Here is an 18,964-nt window from a genome sequence, read left to right as displayed (position 1 = left end):
ACCGACTTTTCAATCTTCGACTCTTGGCACACTTTCTCAAGGGCCGATAAAAAAAAGACAATAGAAAAATAGGAGACGACGGGACCAGTTAATCGCCCCAACAACGCCCACGCTATACGTACATATGCATAAGGTGTATCGAAAATTGTCCGCGAAAATCCTGGATAATCGGGAGGAAGTTGAAAAGCAAAACGAGGAGGGGAGAAAGCGTATAAAACTGTATCGTAAGCGAATAGATTTGTCCGGGGTTTCGGAATGAGTTGAGAAATCGTCGCGAACGTTGAATTTTCTCTCATAAAACGTTCCCCCGGGGGTAAGGGAGTAGATCACCCTATATAGAGGGTGGAATCCGTTTCTCGGATTTTACGAGGTCCCGCTCGAGATCTTTCTTTTTACTTTCACCATTTTCCTTTCCGTTCTCGCGTTTCCCTTTACCCTCCCCCCTCCCCGACCGCCATCTCTCCTCCCTTCCCTTTTCGTCTCACTTATTCAGACGTTTGACGGAACTTGGAATATAAACGACCTCAAACCAGCCCCTATCGTAACGTCAACTTCAACAGGGAGTAAGGAATGATAGATCGACTTTTTCGACTGCGAGGGTGTAAATATGCGGTCTCCGAACGATAGGTTTGGCGTCTAGCGAGACGACTTCCGTCTGTAAGTCCGGGAACTTCGCTCTCCGCACTTAAACTTTTTTAATGGGACCAGTCGACCTTCTAATTTCGGGAAGTAAAATAGCGAATTCTTGTTTATACCCTCATCGAAAAACCCGTACCCGGCGGGCGTCAAGCGTATCGTTAATCTGTTACAGATCAACTTTGGCGAGATTCGTATTCCGCCAAATCTAGTAGTGCCAAAGGTGAGAGTGCTGCCGGAATTTTCGAGGTTGGCCCACGGTCTTCGCAGCGGGAACATCACCATTCTAGATAGCAAAACTTTCTACATTCCGAATTTACATTACGATGGCGCGGGCCCGGATGCTTATTTCTGGATCGGAAACGGTTCGGAGCCCAGCACGTTCGGCACCAAAGTACCCAACGAAAGAAAAAGGTATCGAGTTGAACGAACAACGATCGGTGAAAGTAGTAGACTCCGTGAAACTTTATCTCGTTTAACAAACATCGTTTGATCGATGTCGCTGTTTCTACAGCTTGACTCCGCTGCAAGGATACCAAGGCGAAGACATCGAATTAGTTTTACCAGGGAATCTGACCGTGTTCGACATCGATTGGTTAGCGGTATGGTGCGTCGAGTACAAGCACAACTTTGGACACGTTATGATTCCGAAGGACCTGAACGTTCCGCCCGCCCTTGGTCAAACCAAAATCACGGTAACTGGAAACGAATCATTAACTGAACGCAGAATTCTCATCGCTCTCGTGTTCATCTATTTCGAATAAAATATACACGAAACTTAGTATCTGATGAATACACAAAATTTAATTAATGAAATGTAATTTTATCGGGGATAGCCGCCTTGGTGGTACGATCCTGTAAGTAACGCAAAGTGTACACATGCAAACTAGCTCATTCGATTGAACGTACATCCTCACACGTGTCGGAAGTAATCATTCGTTGCGAACCCGTGTAAGCACGCGACTCAAGAACCGTACGGAATCTTTTTCAGACGAGCAGCGCACCAACGCAACCTCTGGTTAAACACGAGCTGACCAACTGCAAGGAGATGCTGAAGGGCCGCGTGCAGGTGCAGTGGGAGTTGTTCGGGGAGGACATAAAGATAAGGGTGTCGGGACGAATCGAAGAGGACCAGTACGTCGCCTTCGGTTTGTCCGGTAGCGAGGGAAAGTCTGAAATGATCGGCGGTGACGTCGTCGTGATCGCTTACAATAACGGGACGGGCAAATTCATCGCCGAGGACTACTACATGTCGAATATAGCGCAATGCGATGGCAGAGAGGGCGTATGCCCGGACGAAAGAGTTGGAGGGAAAAACGACGCCGTCCTTGTGCATGGAGAACGGAATAACGGAGTGACGACAGGTATCGATCCCGTTTGAAGCGAAACATGTTTTTCGTTGGCCTGTTTTAACAACGTCTACGCTTGTTACAGTTACCTATATGAGACCTTTAAGAACCAACGAGCCAGTGAAAGACAGAATGATACCAGACTCCGAGACCAGCGTAATCGCAGCGATAGGAAAACTAAATCACAGAGGGGAAGCCAACGCTCATGAGAGATTCGACATGACCACCGAAGATATTCGTATCGATTTTACGTCGAGGAACGTCCATGAATGTAAAAATTCCCTCTACAATCTTCCAGACATGTCCGACATCAAGGCTTGGACACCGGCAGTAATCACCAACGAAACTACTTTCAACGCAAGGATCGGGCCTACCGGTGGGAAACGAGGTTACTCGAGAATTACAGGTAATAATCGCCGACAAATCGTTGTTCGACATTATCGGAATTCTTAATTGCAACAAAGCTGAAAATCTCGTCACGGATAAACGTCGTCGCAGGTGAACCTTCTTGGGGCATCGCTTGGTACATCAACGACTTGCTGATCCCAGAGATCACCGTCAAGAGGGGAGAAACGTACACGTTCATAGTGGAGGGTGGAAACGATCCTAGTAATCAAGCGAGGTGAGTTGAAATTTCAAACTGTTAATAACCAACTTTACTATGTATTCGTTCCTCTTCGTTTCGGCACTGTTGTATCTACCTTAATTTGTACCTTTATTATATCTGCTTCAAACTCTGCCCTTTCGATGCAGGTACCATCCATTTTATATCACCGACAGTCCTGAGGGTGGGTTCGGTCAAAAGACTGAGGAAGAACAGATGGATCAGAGAGCATTCGCCGGTGTAAAATACGACGAGGACGGAAATCCTTATCCGGACGCGGCTGGCCGTTACTGCGAATGGACTCACAAGACGGTGGATATGAGCGCAGAAACGGAAACGTTCGAAAGTTTCTTCGAAACTCTTAGACTGAAATGCGACGAAGGTGAACCGGCGAAACTTGTTTGGACCGTGGCCGAAGACACTCCGGATTTGGTGTACTACCAGGTATGATTAACCATAAGTTTATAATCGAACGATCGACGAATCGGTAGATGCCATTCCGTCGGTGCTTGTTTACCCCTATTGCATAAACAGTTACCGGAGTTGTTTTATAATGCTTTATTAACGCGGTATCCAGATCGGCTCGAGCTTTAAACTAACAAGACGATAACGCGAGGTAGCAGGTGAACTTTCATGGTACGTCCAATATGGAAATTTTATTTTCCCAGTGTTACGTGCACAATAACTTGGGCTGGAAGATACACGTTGTCAGCAGCGCGCACACAACCGTACCGATCATATCGATGATCACAACGTTCGTCGTCGGTCTCTTAATGCTCTCGAGATGAATCCCTCGATCGTCTAGCGCAAACTACGCGGGGTAACGTAGAGAGCACACGAGAGGAGAGGCCAAAAAAGAGACGATAAGGCATCGACGAGAAGAATCTCGCATAAGTAACGATGGTGATAAAAAACAAAACAAAAAAAAATATTCGATTATCAAAATCGGCTGATACACGATACAAGGTTGTAAGAAAGTACTTAGTGCGTAAGGTTTAATCTAACGTAAAAAGATTAGCAAAATATTTTTAAGATCTATCAGATTCAATATTTCGTATCATACGATATATGTATATGTATATTTATACATATGTATACATATACACAGATATATATATAAATCTATATATACATACTTACTATATATTATATACATACATCCACACATATTAAACACAACACACGAGGAAAACGAGATTCGAAGTGATTTTTAATGTTAAAGAATTTAAGGGACTACTTAAGAAAACGGAGAAGGGATGTTTCTGACAATAACAAATCAGGACGGGTGAACGCGGAAATTCTGACAATAATGAGAAACGAACGATGTTCGCGGGGTAGACGATAGGTAAATTGTAAGAGGGAATGTCGAGTACGTTGATGCGCGACGAAATTAAAAGAAAACCGGAAGAGCATCGGTGGTACGATATGTACAATGTAAATTTTGCACAAAGCTTTAGTTGAATATAACGTAACTATAAAATCGAGTAACCCTTCAGATATACATTTATAAATGCTGTCGACTTGACAATAATACGTAGGGTAGCGAACGACAAAGAAATCGCTGACGAAGAAACGAGAATTATGTACAAGGTAACGTCGGACAATATAATTAAGGGCGATACAAGTTACAAATTATCCCCCTATACGTGTAACAATGCTATAATATGTACATACTATAGAGTGGACCTTCCTAAAACGGAATGAAAGTATAAAATGTGCCTTGGGTACAGATAATGAACTTCTTTAATTACACGAATTAGGAACCACTCGGACAGGAGATGCCCCTATAGTACTTAGGAACTGGTTCCTTGCGCGTTCAGCGCCAAAAATATCAGAGAAACGATACATCGTTTCTAAAGACGCGTCGCGAGCAAATCTAGATTTCGTGATCTAGATTCACGAAAATGGTGAACGAATAATCGAGAAATGCGCACGTTAAAAATTGAACAAAATTGAAAGAACCGAACGTGGTATCTCGAAAATCCTTGTCCACTGTAAAAGACGCGAGACGTGCAACCAAGAAATCGGAGAAATACATAATCATTTTAAAGCAGTAGCGAAGATCGATATCGATGCTTTCGCGTGTCCAGATTCTAAGTATCGGGGTGTCCTCAAAATTGCCAGCAGTGAAAATTCTTTGCAATTCCAATTGCTTATCGCACGAAGACCAGTCTGTATTTAACTACGTATCCATACATACCTAACATATACGTTACATATACAATATATGCATATATAAATATACATACATATATTAAACACACATACATAACACGAAGTACGTGTATACATACATATGAGAAGAAGAAATTTCGAAGACTTACGTCATTTCGCTGTCAGCGGTGTCCAAGCACTATTCACAGCTCGCAATTACCTCTGGTAAATGTCCACGTAACGGTGACAATTAAATAGACGTCTAGCATCAACTTTTGTCCATTCTTCTGTCTTCGTTTTGTTCATGTCCTCGATGATCAGGGTCAATTTCTTTCGAAGCAAATCGCGTAAATCTCGAGCGACGAATACATTGGACACGGCTGTTTTAGCTCTCACGCGAGAAGCATCAAAACCAGTCTTAAGTAGAATTACGTGTTAACTACCACTGTAAGTTAATTAAGCGACAATAACGACGAAGGGCGATCGTGTCACCGACAATACTCGACGGCGATTCTCCGAAGGATCGAACAGAATTGTCTGCATCTGTATCTTAGAATACACATCGTTTTTTACCTTCCGTTTTCTCCGCTTCCGCCCGTCCTTCTCTCCCATTTCCACTTTTCTTTCGTCCTTTGTTTCTTTAAGCGAATCCTTCGGCAGACCGAGGCGAAGTCTAGTTACGTAAGCGGATGAAACTCCTACTTCTGTGAACGACAATAATAAAGATACCGACTTGCCGGATTGGATTTTCATAGGGCTGCTTCGGAGAGAAACGACAGAACGCGAATCAAGACGCGATAGACATACAATAAAGAAATCGTCTCCATCTTGCTGTCCCGTTTCCGAATCCTCTTCAGACAATAATTGTATTATCGCGGAAGTCGATGTTATTCGAACAATAATGTGGTGTTAATGTTAAGTCTATTCGCACAATAGGAAAGATCTCTATATTTTTGTCGAGGCAATGAAGCGTATTCGAACAACGAGTAGCGAATGCGACGATAGGTGCTCTTTCGAAGAAAGATCCTTCACCGTTAAACCTGTGAACGATATTTACGGACACGACGTGCTATTCCAAAATTTTCTAGATTATTCTGGACAATAACCGTACCCGATTTCTTTAAGTACAAACATCGATGATCGACCTTGACATTAGAGACAATAACGTAGCCAATGTGATAATACGATATAAAGCACGCTCTTTCGCGGGACAGCGGTTATCGTTCGTCGGAGAATAATCTCAACATCGGGGCGTTGAGCGAACAAAGTATCTGTACGGATCAATTATTCGAGGTGTAAGTGTACAATGATCGTGTCGAGTGGCGTACGATATACCTACTGCAATAAGTTCGGTTAACAGCGACGTTAAGCTACTAGGTGTAACGATTGTATGTACAGATCGAGACGAGAAACGTAAGTAGCGATGTAAAATTATACCTTTTCATCTTCTCCCCTTCTCCTTTCTATCTATCTATCTATCTATCTATCTATCTATCTATCTATCTATCTCCCATTTTTCACTTCATCTTTTAGGATATTAAGCGGTAAGCTGTTTTGAGCGTTCGGATTATCGCGGAGCAGCCCTGCTATGTCCCTCAAGTTGTTAGCCATTAAGAAAGCAAATACATACCGTAGACGCTAAGGAAAAAAGAAACTTTTTCTTTTCGTTGTGTCGACGTGTAATTTTAAAAATGAAGAGCGATGGAATGTGTCCGGGAATGATTGTATTGCTGAATGCCTACCGTGAACGATCAAAACGGTCTTCTTGTTTGGTGTATCGTACACTCCCGGAGTGCGACATTCGACTCACTAGCGATACCTTAGCTGATAAAGATGTTTTACATTTTATGTCTCGTGTTGTAGTTAAGGTATGGATAGCGTTTTGCTTGTGTAACTTTTTCTTCCGTGCCCGCCGATTTCTCGTGGAAGTCGAGAGGGATACGCGCGCCGATAGACAAGCCGATGTTTTGAGAATCAGCCGAAGAAAGAAGATAGAATACAATTCTATCTGGTTAGCGCTCAATTCGGTCCAGCTCTCCAAATATCTCGTAAGAACAACACCCCCTTAAGCAGTCCTTTTCTCGCAATTAACTCGAACGATCTGCGTTCTTGAAACCTGAAACTGTTCGAGGTTTCTAAATGCAAGACGTACATTCTTGTATTCCTATTACCCACACTTGATTTTCTTTCTCGATACCTGTTCACATATCCCTATCGAACATATCCCTAATGTAAGGTTCGAACACTTTGAATCAAGTTCAAGATCGATGTAACGGTTTCAGACAAAGGCGAACTCTCCTTGGATTTACTATAAATGTCGTTAGGTAAAAGCTGTCACGCGCTCTCAAGATCGGTGTTTGTATCTCTAATTTACCCCGAAAGCCGTCTGACGATATTTCTAAATCTTGAGTCGAAAAAACGTAGGAAAAAAAAAGAGATCCAGGAGTCGCGAATCGCTGGTCGTAAACAATATAGTTGCTTACGCGCGTGAAGAACACTGAACGATGGAGAAACGACACGCAACACTCTCTGTACGATGATTAACTAGAAATAAGTGAAAAGGAGCAACGTTCGAGATAGCGATATTAAGAGTTTGTCGCGCAATCGAGTGGATGTTATAACACTGTCAATATGCATGTAACGACGAAAGTCTTCTCGTTTCAACGATACCGCAGGGATACTCGGAGACTTTTAAACTGGATATATCTTTCTGAATCTTGTCCTCGTGGTAGAATATATTTTCACACTTTAGGAACACGGCGTGGAAAATCGAAAGAAATGTAAGACACTGTATCGGTGTTTCGGCTCTTTGCACTCTTGGTACCGTGGTCTCGTCCTAATTAAAAAACAACACGGAACGTGTAGTAAGCTAACATACTTGTATCTCTATCTGAATTGAAACTCCGCCGATAGCAGAATCGTATCGGAAATGAAACTCGAGAGAGTGCTATCGAAAGTGTGTAAAAAAAAAAAGTACGTAATAAGAATTTGTTCGTTGTAATAGACCGTCTCTGGGTTACGGTTGAACATTTTTTAAAGATGTATTTTTAAAGGGCAAATATCGTTAAGTGAATGTTATGAAACTCGTCGAAACAGTTTGGAAATTTCTCAAATGATCGTGACTCGGAACTCTGTTTATCCGCACATGGCAGAAGATAAAACGGAACGACAGAGATTCACCTAATCTCCCCTTTTCGATGATTTCAATTAAATTTCTTTGGATAAGTAGAGTTTTAGGACCGCCGCGCATTGTATCGTATATGTATAGCCTAGCCTACTCTAAACCAGTATCTTTCAACCGATTTTCTTGCGTAACAAGAATTCCTCTGGACTAGATTAGGCTAGACTGTGCCGTGTTCGATGCGCGATGAACCTTACCGTATCTAAAATCGATGGAACGCAGTAAAATAGTCCCGCGGTGGCCAGACGCGAGTGCGAAGAGTCGAAAAGGAGAAGTCCATGAAAAACCATTTCCAGAATTATCGTAGATAAGTCGTTTTCGAACACACTGACGCGCACTCATTAGCAATTAGAACGTCCCGTAGAAATTATCTTAGTTCGTGAGCTAACAATGAAACAAAAAGAAAAAAAAAAACGGAATAAGTAAAATTGATCAACCACCATCGAAGAACATGTGAAACGGATAAACGAAAATGAATCTATGCCCGGAGAGGCGAGTTTCGGCAAATTTATCAAAGTCTCGCATATTGAAAAAATAAAAAATAAAAATACATATATAAAATGTAGCATTATCAAGAATGATAACAATTGTCAACCGTTTTTTTCAACGTTTACGTGTTAGACTAGGTTAATCAACAAAGTAACTCTATTAATCGTGTACTCGTATTACTGTAAAGTCGATTCGATTGTCGAGATTCTCGTGTTTCCTGCTTTGAACGTACAATCTAGATTTTTGTATTCGTTGAGGAATATGGAATTGCCGCTTCAAAGGATCAGCAATAGCGAACGTGTGAATCGATTCGCATCTGTTGGAAGCATGTGAACATCGTAAATTCGGTCGATCGTTCATTTTTTTCTTTTCATTTTTATTAATGAAACGAAAGTATTTCGTGGAGAGTTAATTTTCTCGACGTAGTCTATATGCACAGTACAGTATGTAAAGGATAAGCGAGTTTACTTATAGCGTTAATCTGTCTTTCGTGAACAAAGAAGGAAAAATGGATAGTATATACGCATAATATGCACCAAGCCGCACAGAAAGGAATGCTCGCGCGTGTTCCAAACATAAACAAACCTCGAAGTCGCATATAATAACGTTAATGGAAGAATAACATAAAGAAGACTGCTCTCGCCAGCAAAAAGCATCATCTCCCTTCAAAGAAAATAGATAGTTAGAGACGTGGGGCGGCCTTGACAAGGACGAAGACAGGGATAAATGTTGCGGAAACCCTGATGTATACCTTTAACAAAACTTGTCGCAAGAAAAATTCACATTGTAGAAAATTGGAAGTTTGACTTTCTTTCCTACTTACAGTCAGATCGAAGAAGGAATTGTGTCGAAAGACCCCCCACAGCTCACTCCGATAAGGATAATTGTTAGACCACTCTATTGTCCATGTTTAAGGCCGACTCTGTATAGAAAACTCCAATTTACGCTACGCATTAAAAATACTTTCGTTCTTTATCCGTTATGATTTTTCTTTTTATGCGTATAAGTAGATCTTTTAAAAAGGAACAGAAGTTACTTTTAAATTTCGTACGAATCGAGTTTGTACGTACAGTGATTATTGTTTTCAACTAGAAAATTAGGTCTATTAATTCGCTTAAAAGCAGAGTAGACAGCGACTTTGATCTCGAACTGAGAAAAATTGTCATTTGAAAACGGAAATTGCTGTATTTATCTATCGTACGCAAATCCACATCCGAAGGATAGTAACGATGTATGGTATGAGGTTAGGAGTGGCTGCTCTAAAAGTTGCGAAGTCACGATGAGTTATTATTCTCCAATGGAAATATCTCAGGATATTATACACGTTCACTGTCCCCTAAGTTTTCTCCTCAACCTTTCACGCATTAAATCTACAGCTTTGACAGCGCTACATTTATTAACGATTGGGTAAAAAGAAGCGTCTAAGTCATCATGAGGTATATAATATATTATGATTATGAATTATTGAACATTGTATCAAATTTTATATTCACTTCTTGTGGTTGACAATAAACTGGTTTTATAAAAAAGATAGAGGCGTTTTGTACAAGTATGTTCAACATACGATTTTCGCACAATCGTATCGTGTAACATAAAATTACATATACATTCTTCTCGATTAAATTGTAAATTCGCTACAAGGTTCACTTTGGATAGCCCCAAGGATCTTTCTTTTGATCCATCAAGACAAGGGATGATTCGCAGATTTTCTTGAACACCTCGCGTAATCTACTCTTCTGGAACACCTTGAACAAAATTAAAGCATTGATTATACTATTACGCATATGTAACATTGGAACGTTTTAAAAAATCGTAAATAAATACTTTATAAAGTTGATATTGTTCGGAAGCGAGGATATCCGCTAATTGAATGCAGCCAGAATGTTCGTTCATTTCAGACATCACCGAATGAAGAAGAAGCGTAATTTTTGGAATACAAAGCTCCCGTAGTTTTTCCATCTGGTGTTCTCGCGATTCTTCGTCTAGTGTACGTGACTCGTCGTTATCATTATTTGAATCGACAAGCCAACCACCATCCGGAAACAACAGTACATTGAACAGTAGTTGTTTGACAGCCTACAAAAGAATTATTATTTTTTCAAATTTCTATTTTGTTCGACTATGTAACGAAGATTCTTTTTTAAATTTTTATTTCAGTTTTATGTAACGAACCTTCGTGTGGTGTTGCATCGTACATTTCCACCTTTCCATTTCTACGTTATACTGCGATTTCTTATGCTCATGTGCAACTTTCTCGGTAAAAGTGGCATACGGTGGTAATTCTTCTAAAGGTATAGGTTTTCCATGATGATAATGGGAAAACCATTCCGCGAAACCCTCTTGGGCATCGAGATAAGTTTTATAACAAAGATATTCTCGAATCGACGAGGATGCTCTTTTCGATAGATTGTCCGATATCGTGAGATTCGTTATAGTACCTTCCATTGTTGGATATTCAGCCATAACAGATTCGATAGAATCCTCTGGAATCTGACCATAAAATGAACACATGATAAAATCCTACTAAGAGTATAGAACAAAAAAATCATATTTCAACATTGCACCTTGTTAAAAGCTTTACGCGCGGCATCAATTTTTTCGTTGATTAAGAAAAATCTTATAAGAGCGTTAGTTTGCCACAATGCTTCTTCCCTTTGACTTGGATAAAATATTAACCAGTCTAACGCGTTAATCTTCTCCATGTCTGCGTCGGTTATAGCACCCTGTAAATCCGCCTGTACGATATCCAAGTTCTTAAACCGTATACTTTCTACCACTAATTTTGTGATCGCTTCCACGTTCAGATTCGCATCTTCTGCCGCAGTCAAGCATTTTTTGCGCTGCTCGTAATCTTTTATCATTTCTAGGTAGCTCGCGTAACTTGTTACTTGAGCCTCCTGAGGCAACATAGCTGTATAAAAAGCAATCAAAATCGGGTCGTCTATTTCGATTAGAATATTAACGTATGCCGATAGAACTTTATCTCCAACTTTGTCATTTACGTTTTTCCCAATTTGTCGGAAGAAAAATACTAAGTGAGCTAAAAATCGTAAAAAGTGAGGATCACAGGTCTTCCTGTCTATCATATTCTCTATTTCTTCCATCAATTCCGGTATTTGATCCAGAATCAAGTATTTCTGAATAAGATGATCAGGTTCGTTGGACTGTGCACGAGTAGTCGGATTTTTTGACGCGTGGAGTTCTTTGAACACGTCTTCCAGCGAAATTTCATTCTTCCAATAATCGTCAACCATATTCGTAAAAGTTTTTGTCGCTAGATCTCTCACCACTCTTTCGACTTTTATGTCCAACAGCGTTTTCATGTAAGCCCACAGCGCATCATGCCATGAAAACGCCACTTGTAACATTTGTTGGACATTTCCGCATAGGCTAGCGTACGTAGCGCGATAAAATTGACCTAAACGCAAGAAACAATTCCGATTATTAGAAACGGCAGTTATGCGAATAATAAAGAACTATTACCTATGCGTTTATCCTGAGAAAGATCCCACGCGCACAATTTCCAAAGACTTCTAGTAGGATTTCCCTCGATAGGTAATTTGGTATCAGATAACGGATTTTTATAATTAGGGTCATGATGAGGTATCCATCCTAACAAGCAAGCAGCTCTCCAAGGCTGTCCACAATTTTCAGCCAATGCTTGTGCCTTTTGGAGACGACCGCAACGTACCTATTTGATAGAATATATTTTATATTTTATATTTCATTCCCTTGTTTTATTTAATCTTTCAATCAAGAAATTTATACCTCTATAAACATTCTTTTTTCAAGTCTTGCATTATCTTCTCTGTCCAAGTCGTGTAAAGGTTTACCTTCTCTTATTGGAGCATCTGGATCAAGGGAGGACACAAATGGTCTAGACATATGAAAAGGAATTTGTTCTTTGTCTTTAATCGCAAGTTGTCGTACTGTATTCTCCCATGCAAGAGTTTTATCTGTAAAATGTTCGGCCGACGAATATCTATCTGCCTGATCCAATGCATTCTTTTCCAACCAATCTATTATTAATTGATATTCTCTGATATAACTTTCTGTTTTAAATAAGTTGTCTATTATGAGTTTTTCAGATATATAAGTATTATTTTCATCAAAATCATCCTCCATTGGAGTGGGAAAGTTAAGGCTATTTATTCGATTTTGATATAGACAATAAATAAGCCTCCATGTGTTCCTTTCGTTCTCCAATGAAATTTCTTCTTCCGACACTTCCTTGGATTCTACTTTTAATTGCATGCCTGTAAATCAAAGTTCACTATTACATGTCCTAATAGAAGTCTTATTTCAATTCATACCTCTCATTATATCTAACGTATCTGAACAGTTCTGTATAAAATCTGCAACAGTATCGAACACTTGTGTCTCTGAGAAGTTCATTTGAATACTATGTAAAAAGTCATAATACAGCTTAGACATGATCTCGCGCCAGGGTTCGTTTGCTTTCAAAATCATGCCAGTTGCTGCACTATCTTCCATCATTTCCCTTAAAGTAAGGTCATTCTTTTCCGAAGTAACCATTATATCACGTATTTCGTGGGGTGCAATCGTCAACGAATCGTCCATGTCCAGAACATCGTGAACTTTCATCGATTTTGAGCTCAGGTACGATTTGTTCAGCAGTCTTGGACTATTAATGTCATTCGGCTGACGGGAGTCATCCGAATCTTTTCGTACGTGAATGCTATTTTGCAAAGATATCCTCTTCGGAGTTGTGCTTTTTCCACTTAACCTCAAAAATGACTTTCGTTGAACATTCTCTTGATTATGCATTTGCATAGATCGTTCCAAATTTTCCGTAGTATCGTGTATTTTATCCATTGTTGAACTATTGATTAAAAATCATCAGCGTTAATCGATGCTATTATTTTTCCTCATTTGTTTTATACAACTGTATCCCATGTATCCGACGAACAATAATTTGATAATCGTGCCGGTTTTCGAATGACACAGTGTTACCAATGGCACAAAATTTTCCCAGAAAATAAATTACCTAAGTAAACATTTGGGATATTCCGGAGTTTTGTCGTGCAAACTTGCATATCGCAGCTCGTGCTGCTCCCACTACTTTGCTAAGCGGTACAGTACATACGTTATAATATTGACATTTGTAAATTTTCTGTGTCTGGCATACTCTGCTATCTGGGACTACCTTGGTCTTGGTCCATCCTGATCGTAAGGTTGTGTTCGTGCCAGTTGCAGCCAGTTGGGTGGTTGCGAAGTAATTGAAAATGGCGACTCGTCTAATTAAAGTTAGTTCTGCATTGCGGACTTATACTAACAAAACTAGTCTCGTAAAGGTAAGAGGATTTTAACTTTACAATATGACTTTAGTTGTTGAAATATATTACGACAATTCCTTGAAATTTATATTCAAAACAAGATGTTCTTACCGAGACGACAAATCATCGACTCCATTTGCTCCTTACGTAATGAGAAAAAAATTTCTAAAACAATTGTAACAATAAGAAGTAAATAACGAATTACTGTTTAATTGATAACAAATGACATTTAATAAATGAAATTTGGTTATGTACATTAGAATACTTGTATCAAGATACCATAACCTCAACTTGTTCAGGTCACCTCATAATGTATTTTGCCAGTAAATACGAAAATTTGACAGTTACGTTTTATCTTTCTTAAGGTATTTCTTTGTTACTTGCATATAATTTATATCCTTAGACACAAAAGCAATGGCACTCTACAGCACCATCCATGAAAGAGATGCTTATCAATCAACCACCCACAAGGGTCACAACTTTAGATTGTGGTATGAGAGTTGCAAGTGAGGATAGCGGTGCTCCAACAGCCACAGTAGGGCTGTGGATTGATGCTGGCAGTCGCTTTGAAACAGACGAGACTAATGGAGTGGCACACTTTATGGAACACATGGCTTTCAAGGTAAATTATTTTTTAAAGATATACCTCTGTTAAAATGCTAGAAGTCTTAATTGAAATGACAATTATTAACAGGGAACTACTAAACGTTCACAAACTGATTTAGAATTAGAAATTGAAAACATGGGGGCTCATTTGAATGCTTATACAAGCAGAGAGCAAACAGTATTTTATGCTAAATGTTTAGCACAAGATGTACCGAAAGCTGTAGAAATTTTGAGCGACATCATACAGAATTCAAAGCTTGGCGAAGCCGAAATTGAGAGAGAACGTGGTGTTATTTTAAGAGAGATGCAGGAAGTTGAAACAAATCTCCAAGAGGTTGTATTTGATCACTTACATGCTAGTGCCTATCAAGGTACACCATTAGGAAGGACAATTCTTGGCCCTACTAAAAATATTAAAAGCATTACACGAAATGATCTTGTTGACTATGTAAAAACACACTATGGTCCACCTAGGTATGTAATTGTAAACTGTCAATTTTTATAAAATGTTCAACTTATGTCTATATTGTATTGAAATTCTTTTTCTTAGATTTGTTTTGGCTGGTGCTGGTGGTGTAGATCACAATACACTGGTAAGCTTAGCCGATAAACATTTTGGTAAAATGCAAGGACCAGTTTACGACGAGATTCCACCGTATTGGGAACCGTGTCGTTACACGGGTTCTGATATACGAGTTCGCGATGACACTATTCCTCTTGCACATGCTGCGATTGCTGTTCAAGGTAGGAAAAAAGTTAAGTCAAACATAACTTTTATAGAACGATATTCAGCATTTAATAGATATTTTTTAAAGGTGCTGGGTGGGCAGATGCAGACAATATTCCCCTTATGGTTGCAAATACTCTCGTGGGAGCATGGGATCGTAGCCAAGGAGGAGGTGCAAATAACTCAAACCGCTTAAATGAAAATCGTTACGTTCGTGAAATGTGTCATAGTTACCAAAGCTTTAATACTTGTTACAAAGTATGTATTATCATACAAATGTTCCATTTTAAAGTGTATAGTAACTATACTTTTTTTTTACAGGACACAGGTCTTTGGGGTATATACTTCGTATGCGATCCTATGGGATGCGAAAACTTTGTTACTAGGTTGACTCGGGAATGGAAAAGGTTATGTGTATCAGTTACAGAGAAGGAAGTTGAGCGCGCGAAGAATATTCTTAAAACAAATATGCTCCTCCAGTTGGACGGAACAACTGCAATTTGCGAAGATATTGGTCGACAGATTCTCTGTTATAATCGGCGTATACCACTTCATGAACTCGAGGCCAGGATAGATGTAAGTATAACTTATATATAAAATATTTTACATACAATTTATGTATTAATAAAATTGCTTGCAGAGTGTAACTGCCAAAAATATTCATGATATTGGGATGAAATATATTTACGATCAGTGTCCAGTAATTGCAGCAGTTGGGCCAATCGAAAACTTGCCTGATTATACCATAACTCGTTCCAAAATGTACAGCTTGTTCATGTAAAAGCATTTCCCAACACAAATTTAGAACGAGTCGCCAGTAACATCATTTTTAGTAAAAAATTAGGATTAAAGTAAGATTGCAAATATTTAATTCATTTTTCGTAAATATTAATTGTTCAGATTTATTCATATTTATTATTCAAATTGCGATATGTAAGACAAGTCTATGTATATTCCAATAATAATTTGTAGTCTCACTTTAATACTTGTTAATACTTATATTTAAGTGAAATAATAATTTATCAATTGGTTATACCTAAATCATTGATGTTTACGAAATTGTAACAGGTATTGATGAAATTAATAATAAATCATGTGTGTACTCTTCCACACATCACATGCTATTTTATTTCTGTTACACTTTATGTACGTATGTATGTACACTTACATATTACTATGAAATAATTTCATAAATAATGTTACCTAATTATACAATTTGATTACGAATATAGATAGGAATTAATGTTGAAGTATGTTGATCACTGTGTTTCTACAAAAAATAGTATTTAGCACATAAATCATAAATGCATAATTTACTATTACTTATCATAATTAATTACAAAGACATATACTTAAATTAATAATTTTGTATTCCACATAGAAGGATTACTTTTAATGCAATGGTGGAATTGCGTTATTATTATAGTAATAAGATCATAAATTTGAGCGCTATACATAATAAAGCTTTCGATAAGATTCTTCCCCGAGGTACTAAATGCTAATAAAAATAGTTATAAAAATCATAGAAATATTAATATTTTTTAGCATCCTAATAATAAACAATTTTGTCATAACTTTTTTGTACTTGTACTTATATTAAAAGAAACTCACTTTTATAGTTTGATTACCATAATTATGCAATTAATAAGTTTCATGACTACCTAGCATTACTTTGCGGTGCTGTGGTCAATGTTGGTGATGCAGTATCTTTACAAACTTTAGCAGTCATTTCAGCCAATGGTTCTAATTCTTTTGTGCTTATTAATTCAAATTCTGTTACAAAATAGTAAAAATGTTTGTAACATGTATTTACGTGCGCTTCCTGAAACAAGCAAAATAAATATGAATACTATGATAAGAAATATTAATATACAAAGATATGAAACTTACTGCTCCTATTGCTACAATACGGTCAAAATGATGTATATAGACATGAACAAAAACTCTAAATAAGCGTGTTAAGATTTTTCTACACAGCGGTACAAATGTTTTTGGAAATGGTACATCTGTAATAAAATTTGTCCATAATTAATTTATATCATAATTAATTTAACACATCTAAATGTGTTACCTGTTGACACTGGAAATATGTTTTCATTATTTATTTGTGCTTCAATCCAATCCATCAGAAGACTAACATATTGTGGTGCTGGTAATGCTGTTGGCTTTTTATATTTTTCACCATCTGCCCATAAATATTCAAAACGAGCTCCACCACTCATAGTTGGACAGGATGCGGAATCACAATATTCAGAAACAGTGCCATATATTAGGTTTATTCTATTAAAAAAGTCTACAACTGAAATTATATTGTGTGTGAAAATGATAACTCAAAGGATTAAAATATAAAAATTTCTTAACATAAACTTTTAAGTACCATGAACAGCAATCCAGTCATTAAGATCCTCTCCAGGAGGCAGTTTCACGGCAGACCTTAAATTAATTCCAGAATTAAGGGAAGCCTGTGCTTGTTTATACAAGGAATATCGTAATGTTCCGTGAGTAAACTTCTTCTTTGGTCTAAATGTCTATATCGAATTAAAAAAATTTAAATCAGAAGTGCGTAATAAAAACATTGAAGGCATATACACGTATAACAGCTTTATATAAAAGAATAAGTATAGTTATAACACGAGGTGTTTTTATATAAAATTCATCGATAAAACTATATATTAGGTTAGAGTATTTGTTGTAACGTGAACAAATACCGTAACGACAGAGAAAAATATTCACCTTTCCTTTCTGAAAGAATTCCATGAAACCACTCAACGCAGTCATTGCGGTTACAATTATACAGAAACAGTAATTATTAAACAAATACCGAGCTAACCGGTAGTGCAAATTTATTTCGTGCTATGTCCATGTGAGTACTACGAATCGAAATTTTGTATCACCCATGTATAACTACTAGATCTTCCCATTTTACAATTGCTTACGAGTTCTTTAATTGCATTCAATTTCAATTAGTATACTAACTTTCTGCAAATAATTCAATTACTTTAAAAAAGGCTATGAGAAGGACAGAACTGCCCACCAATTTGCCCTCTTTCTCAGCAGGAGAAATTTGGAACTTCCAACCAGTGATGCCAGTCGGGTCGGGCGTTAACAGTGTCGTATCAACGGTAACAAAGGGGGGCTGTGGCTATTGTCGTGGCTATGAGCACAAAATCATGAATATTTGTATATTGTCTATACTTTTATATTGTCTTTATATATTGTCCTATCTTTATCCTTAAATCATGAATATATTTGTAAAATTATGAAAGGGTAATTAAGATACCTTTTAAGATGCCCGGCTGTCATCACTGCCCATAGCCTAAGTTTATTATAAGAGTAGTTCCCGTTTTGCCGCCAGATTAACGACCAATTTTTAGTGAAAATAGTTTCCAGTGATCCAGCTAGATAGCGCCATTAACTAAAGAGACGATAATTATTGCTGTTAACGTTTAAATATTATGTGAATATGGTATATTATAGTCTTAGAAAGCAAATAATCGTATTAATTATGCATTAATAACAAATAAATGTTAATATATTAAAATGTGTCGGTGGCGCCATCTAGCTGGATCATTGGAAACTATTTTCACTTAAAACTTGGGCGGTTTCCCACCGATGGCGTCACTAGTGTACCAGATCACTCGCCATCTGGCGGCAAAAGTGAGAACTATTTTTATCGCGCGATACTATTTTCGTGTCCATGAAACACATTACCAAAGAGTATTAGATCTTTTGCGCATTACATTCACGTATACTATCTCTGAACTATACTAAAGTATAGAATAAACGATGCCGTGAAACTAATTTTGCTTAATAACGATTATTGATAAAATGATTTTAATAGAGGGATATTTAAGGCACTGAGAAGTTAAACAGTAGCATCTAAATAAAGCTGTAATTGTAGAAGATATCGACGATCTTTTA

At 38.0% G+C, this 18,964-nt stretch overlaps 4 protein-coding genes across 8 annotated transcripts in view; 2 read left to right on the top strand and 2 right to left on the bottom strand.

Moving 5' to 3' along the window:
* Positions 1-7,952, top strand: part of LOC128890809 (protein Skeletor, isoforms B/C) — a 44,035-nt gene extending 36,083 nt beyond the window's left edge. For 3 of the 4 annotated variants that reach the window (XM_054149691.1, XM_054149690.1, XM_054149689.1), the window contains exons 5-12: positions 812-1,050; positions 1,151-1,331; positions 1,473-1,493; positions 1,628-2,000; positions 2,071-2,391; positions 2,484-2,607; positions 2,739-3,033; positions 3,258-7,952. In XM_054149691.1, coding sequence (XP_054005666.1) covers positions 812-1,050; positions 1,151-1,331; positions 1,473-1,493; positions 1,628-2,000; positions 2,071-2,391; positions 2,484-2,607; positions 2,739-3,033; positions 3,258-3,377 — 1,674 coding nt within the window. In that variant the 3' untranslated portion in view covers positions 3,378-7,952. The remainder of the gene's footprint in view (positions 1-811; positions 1,051-1,150; positions 1,332-1,472; positions 1,494-1,627; positions 2,001-2,070; positions 2,392-2,483; positions 2,608-2,738; positions 3,034-3,257) is intronic. The other variant, XM_054149692.1, reaches the window with a different exon arrangement.
* Positions 7,953-9,842: 1,890 nt separating this feature from the next.
* Positions 9,843-13,421, bottom strand: LOC128890804 (nuclear pore complex protein Nup107). Its single transcript, XM_054149679.1, has 7 exons — positions 12,727-13,421; positions 12,182-12,669; positions 11,897-12,104; positions 10,978-11,831; positions 10,586-10,903; positions 10,238-10,489; positions 9,843-10,158 (listed from the first exon to the last, which is right to left on the bottom strand). The coding sequence occupies exons 1-7, from the start codon at positions 13,247-13,249 to the stop codon at positions 10,057-10,059; spliced, it is 2,745 nt and encodes a 914-aa protein (XP_054005654.1). The 5' UTR covers positions 13,250-13,421; the 3' UTR covers positions 9,843-10,056.
* Positions 13,422-13,557: 136 nt separating this feature from the next.
* LOC128890824 (mitochondrial-processing peptidase subunit beta) lies at positions 13,558-16,157 on the top strand. Its single transcript, XM_054149717.1, has 7 exons — positions 13,558-13,728; positions 14,114-14,332; positions 14,405-14,790; positions 14,867-15,060; positions 15,132-15,301; positions 15,365-15,619; positions 15,684-16,157. Exons 1-7 carry the CDS (start codon positions 13,660-13,662, stop codon positions 15,822-15,824), a joined length of 1,434 nt encoding a protein of 477 aa, XP_054005692.1. The 5' UTR covers positions 13,558-13,659; the 3' UTR covers positions 15,825-16,157.
* Positions 16,158-16,395: 238 nt separating this feature from the next.
* Positions 16,396-18,142, bottom strand: LOC128890837 (MOB kinase activator-like 3). 2 transcript variants are annotated; one of them, XM_054149739.1, is made up of 6 exons: positions 17,777-18,142; positions 17,421-17,571; positions 17,115-17,342; positions 16,934-17,049; positions 16,655-16,865; positions 16,396-16,541 (listed from the first exon to the last, which is right to left on the bottom strand). In XM_054149739.1, exons 1-5 carry the CDS (start codon positions 17,819-17,821, stop codon positions 16,701-16,703), a joined length of 705 nt encoding a protein of 234 aa, XP_054005714.1. In that variant the 5' UTR covers positions 17,822-18,142; the 3' UTR covers positions 16,396-16,541; positions 16,655-16,700. The 2 variants fall into 2 exon arrangements, with proteins under 2 accessions (XP_054005714.1, XP_054005713.1); XM_054149738.1 differs by having other exon boundaries at positions 16,396-16,865.
* Between the last annotated feature and the right edge of the window lie 822 nt (positions 18,143-18,964).

The sequence above is a fragment of the Hylaeus anthracinus genome, unplaced genomic scaffold (assembly GCF_026225885.1).
Source record: "Hylaeus anthracinus isolate JK02 unplaced genomic scaffold, UHH_iyHylAnth1.0_haploid 12001, whole genome shotgun sequence".
NCBI lineage: Eukaryota > Metazoa > Arthropoda > Insecta > Hymenoptera > Colletidae > Hylaeus > Hylaeus anthracinus.
The sequence above is the reverse complement of the archived record's forward strand: the minus strand, read 5'-3'. Positions and strand labels throughout refer to the sequence as shown.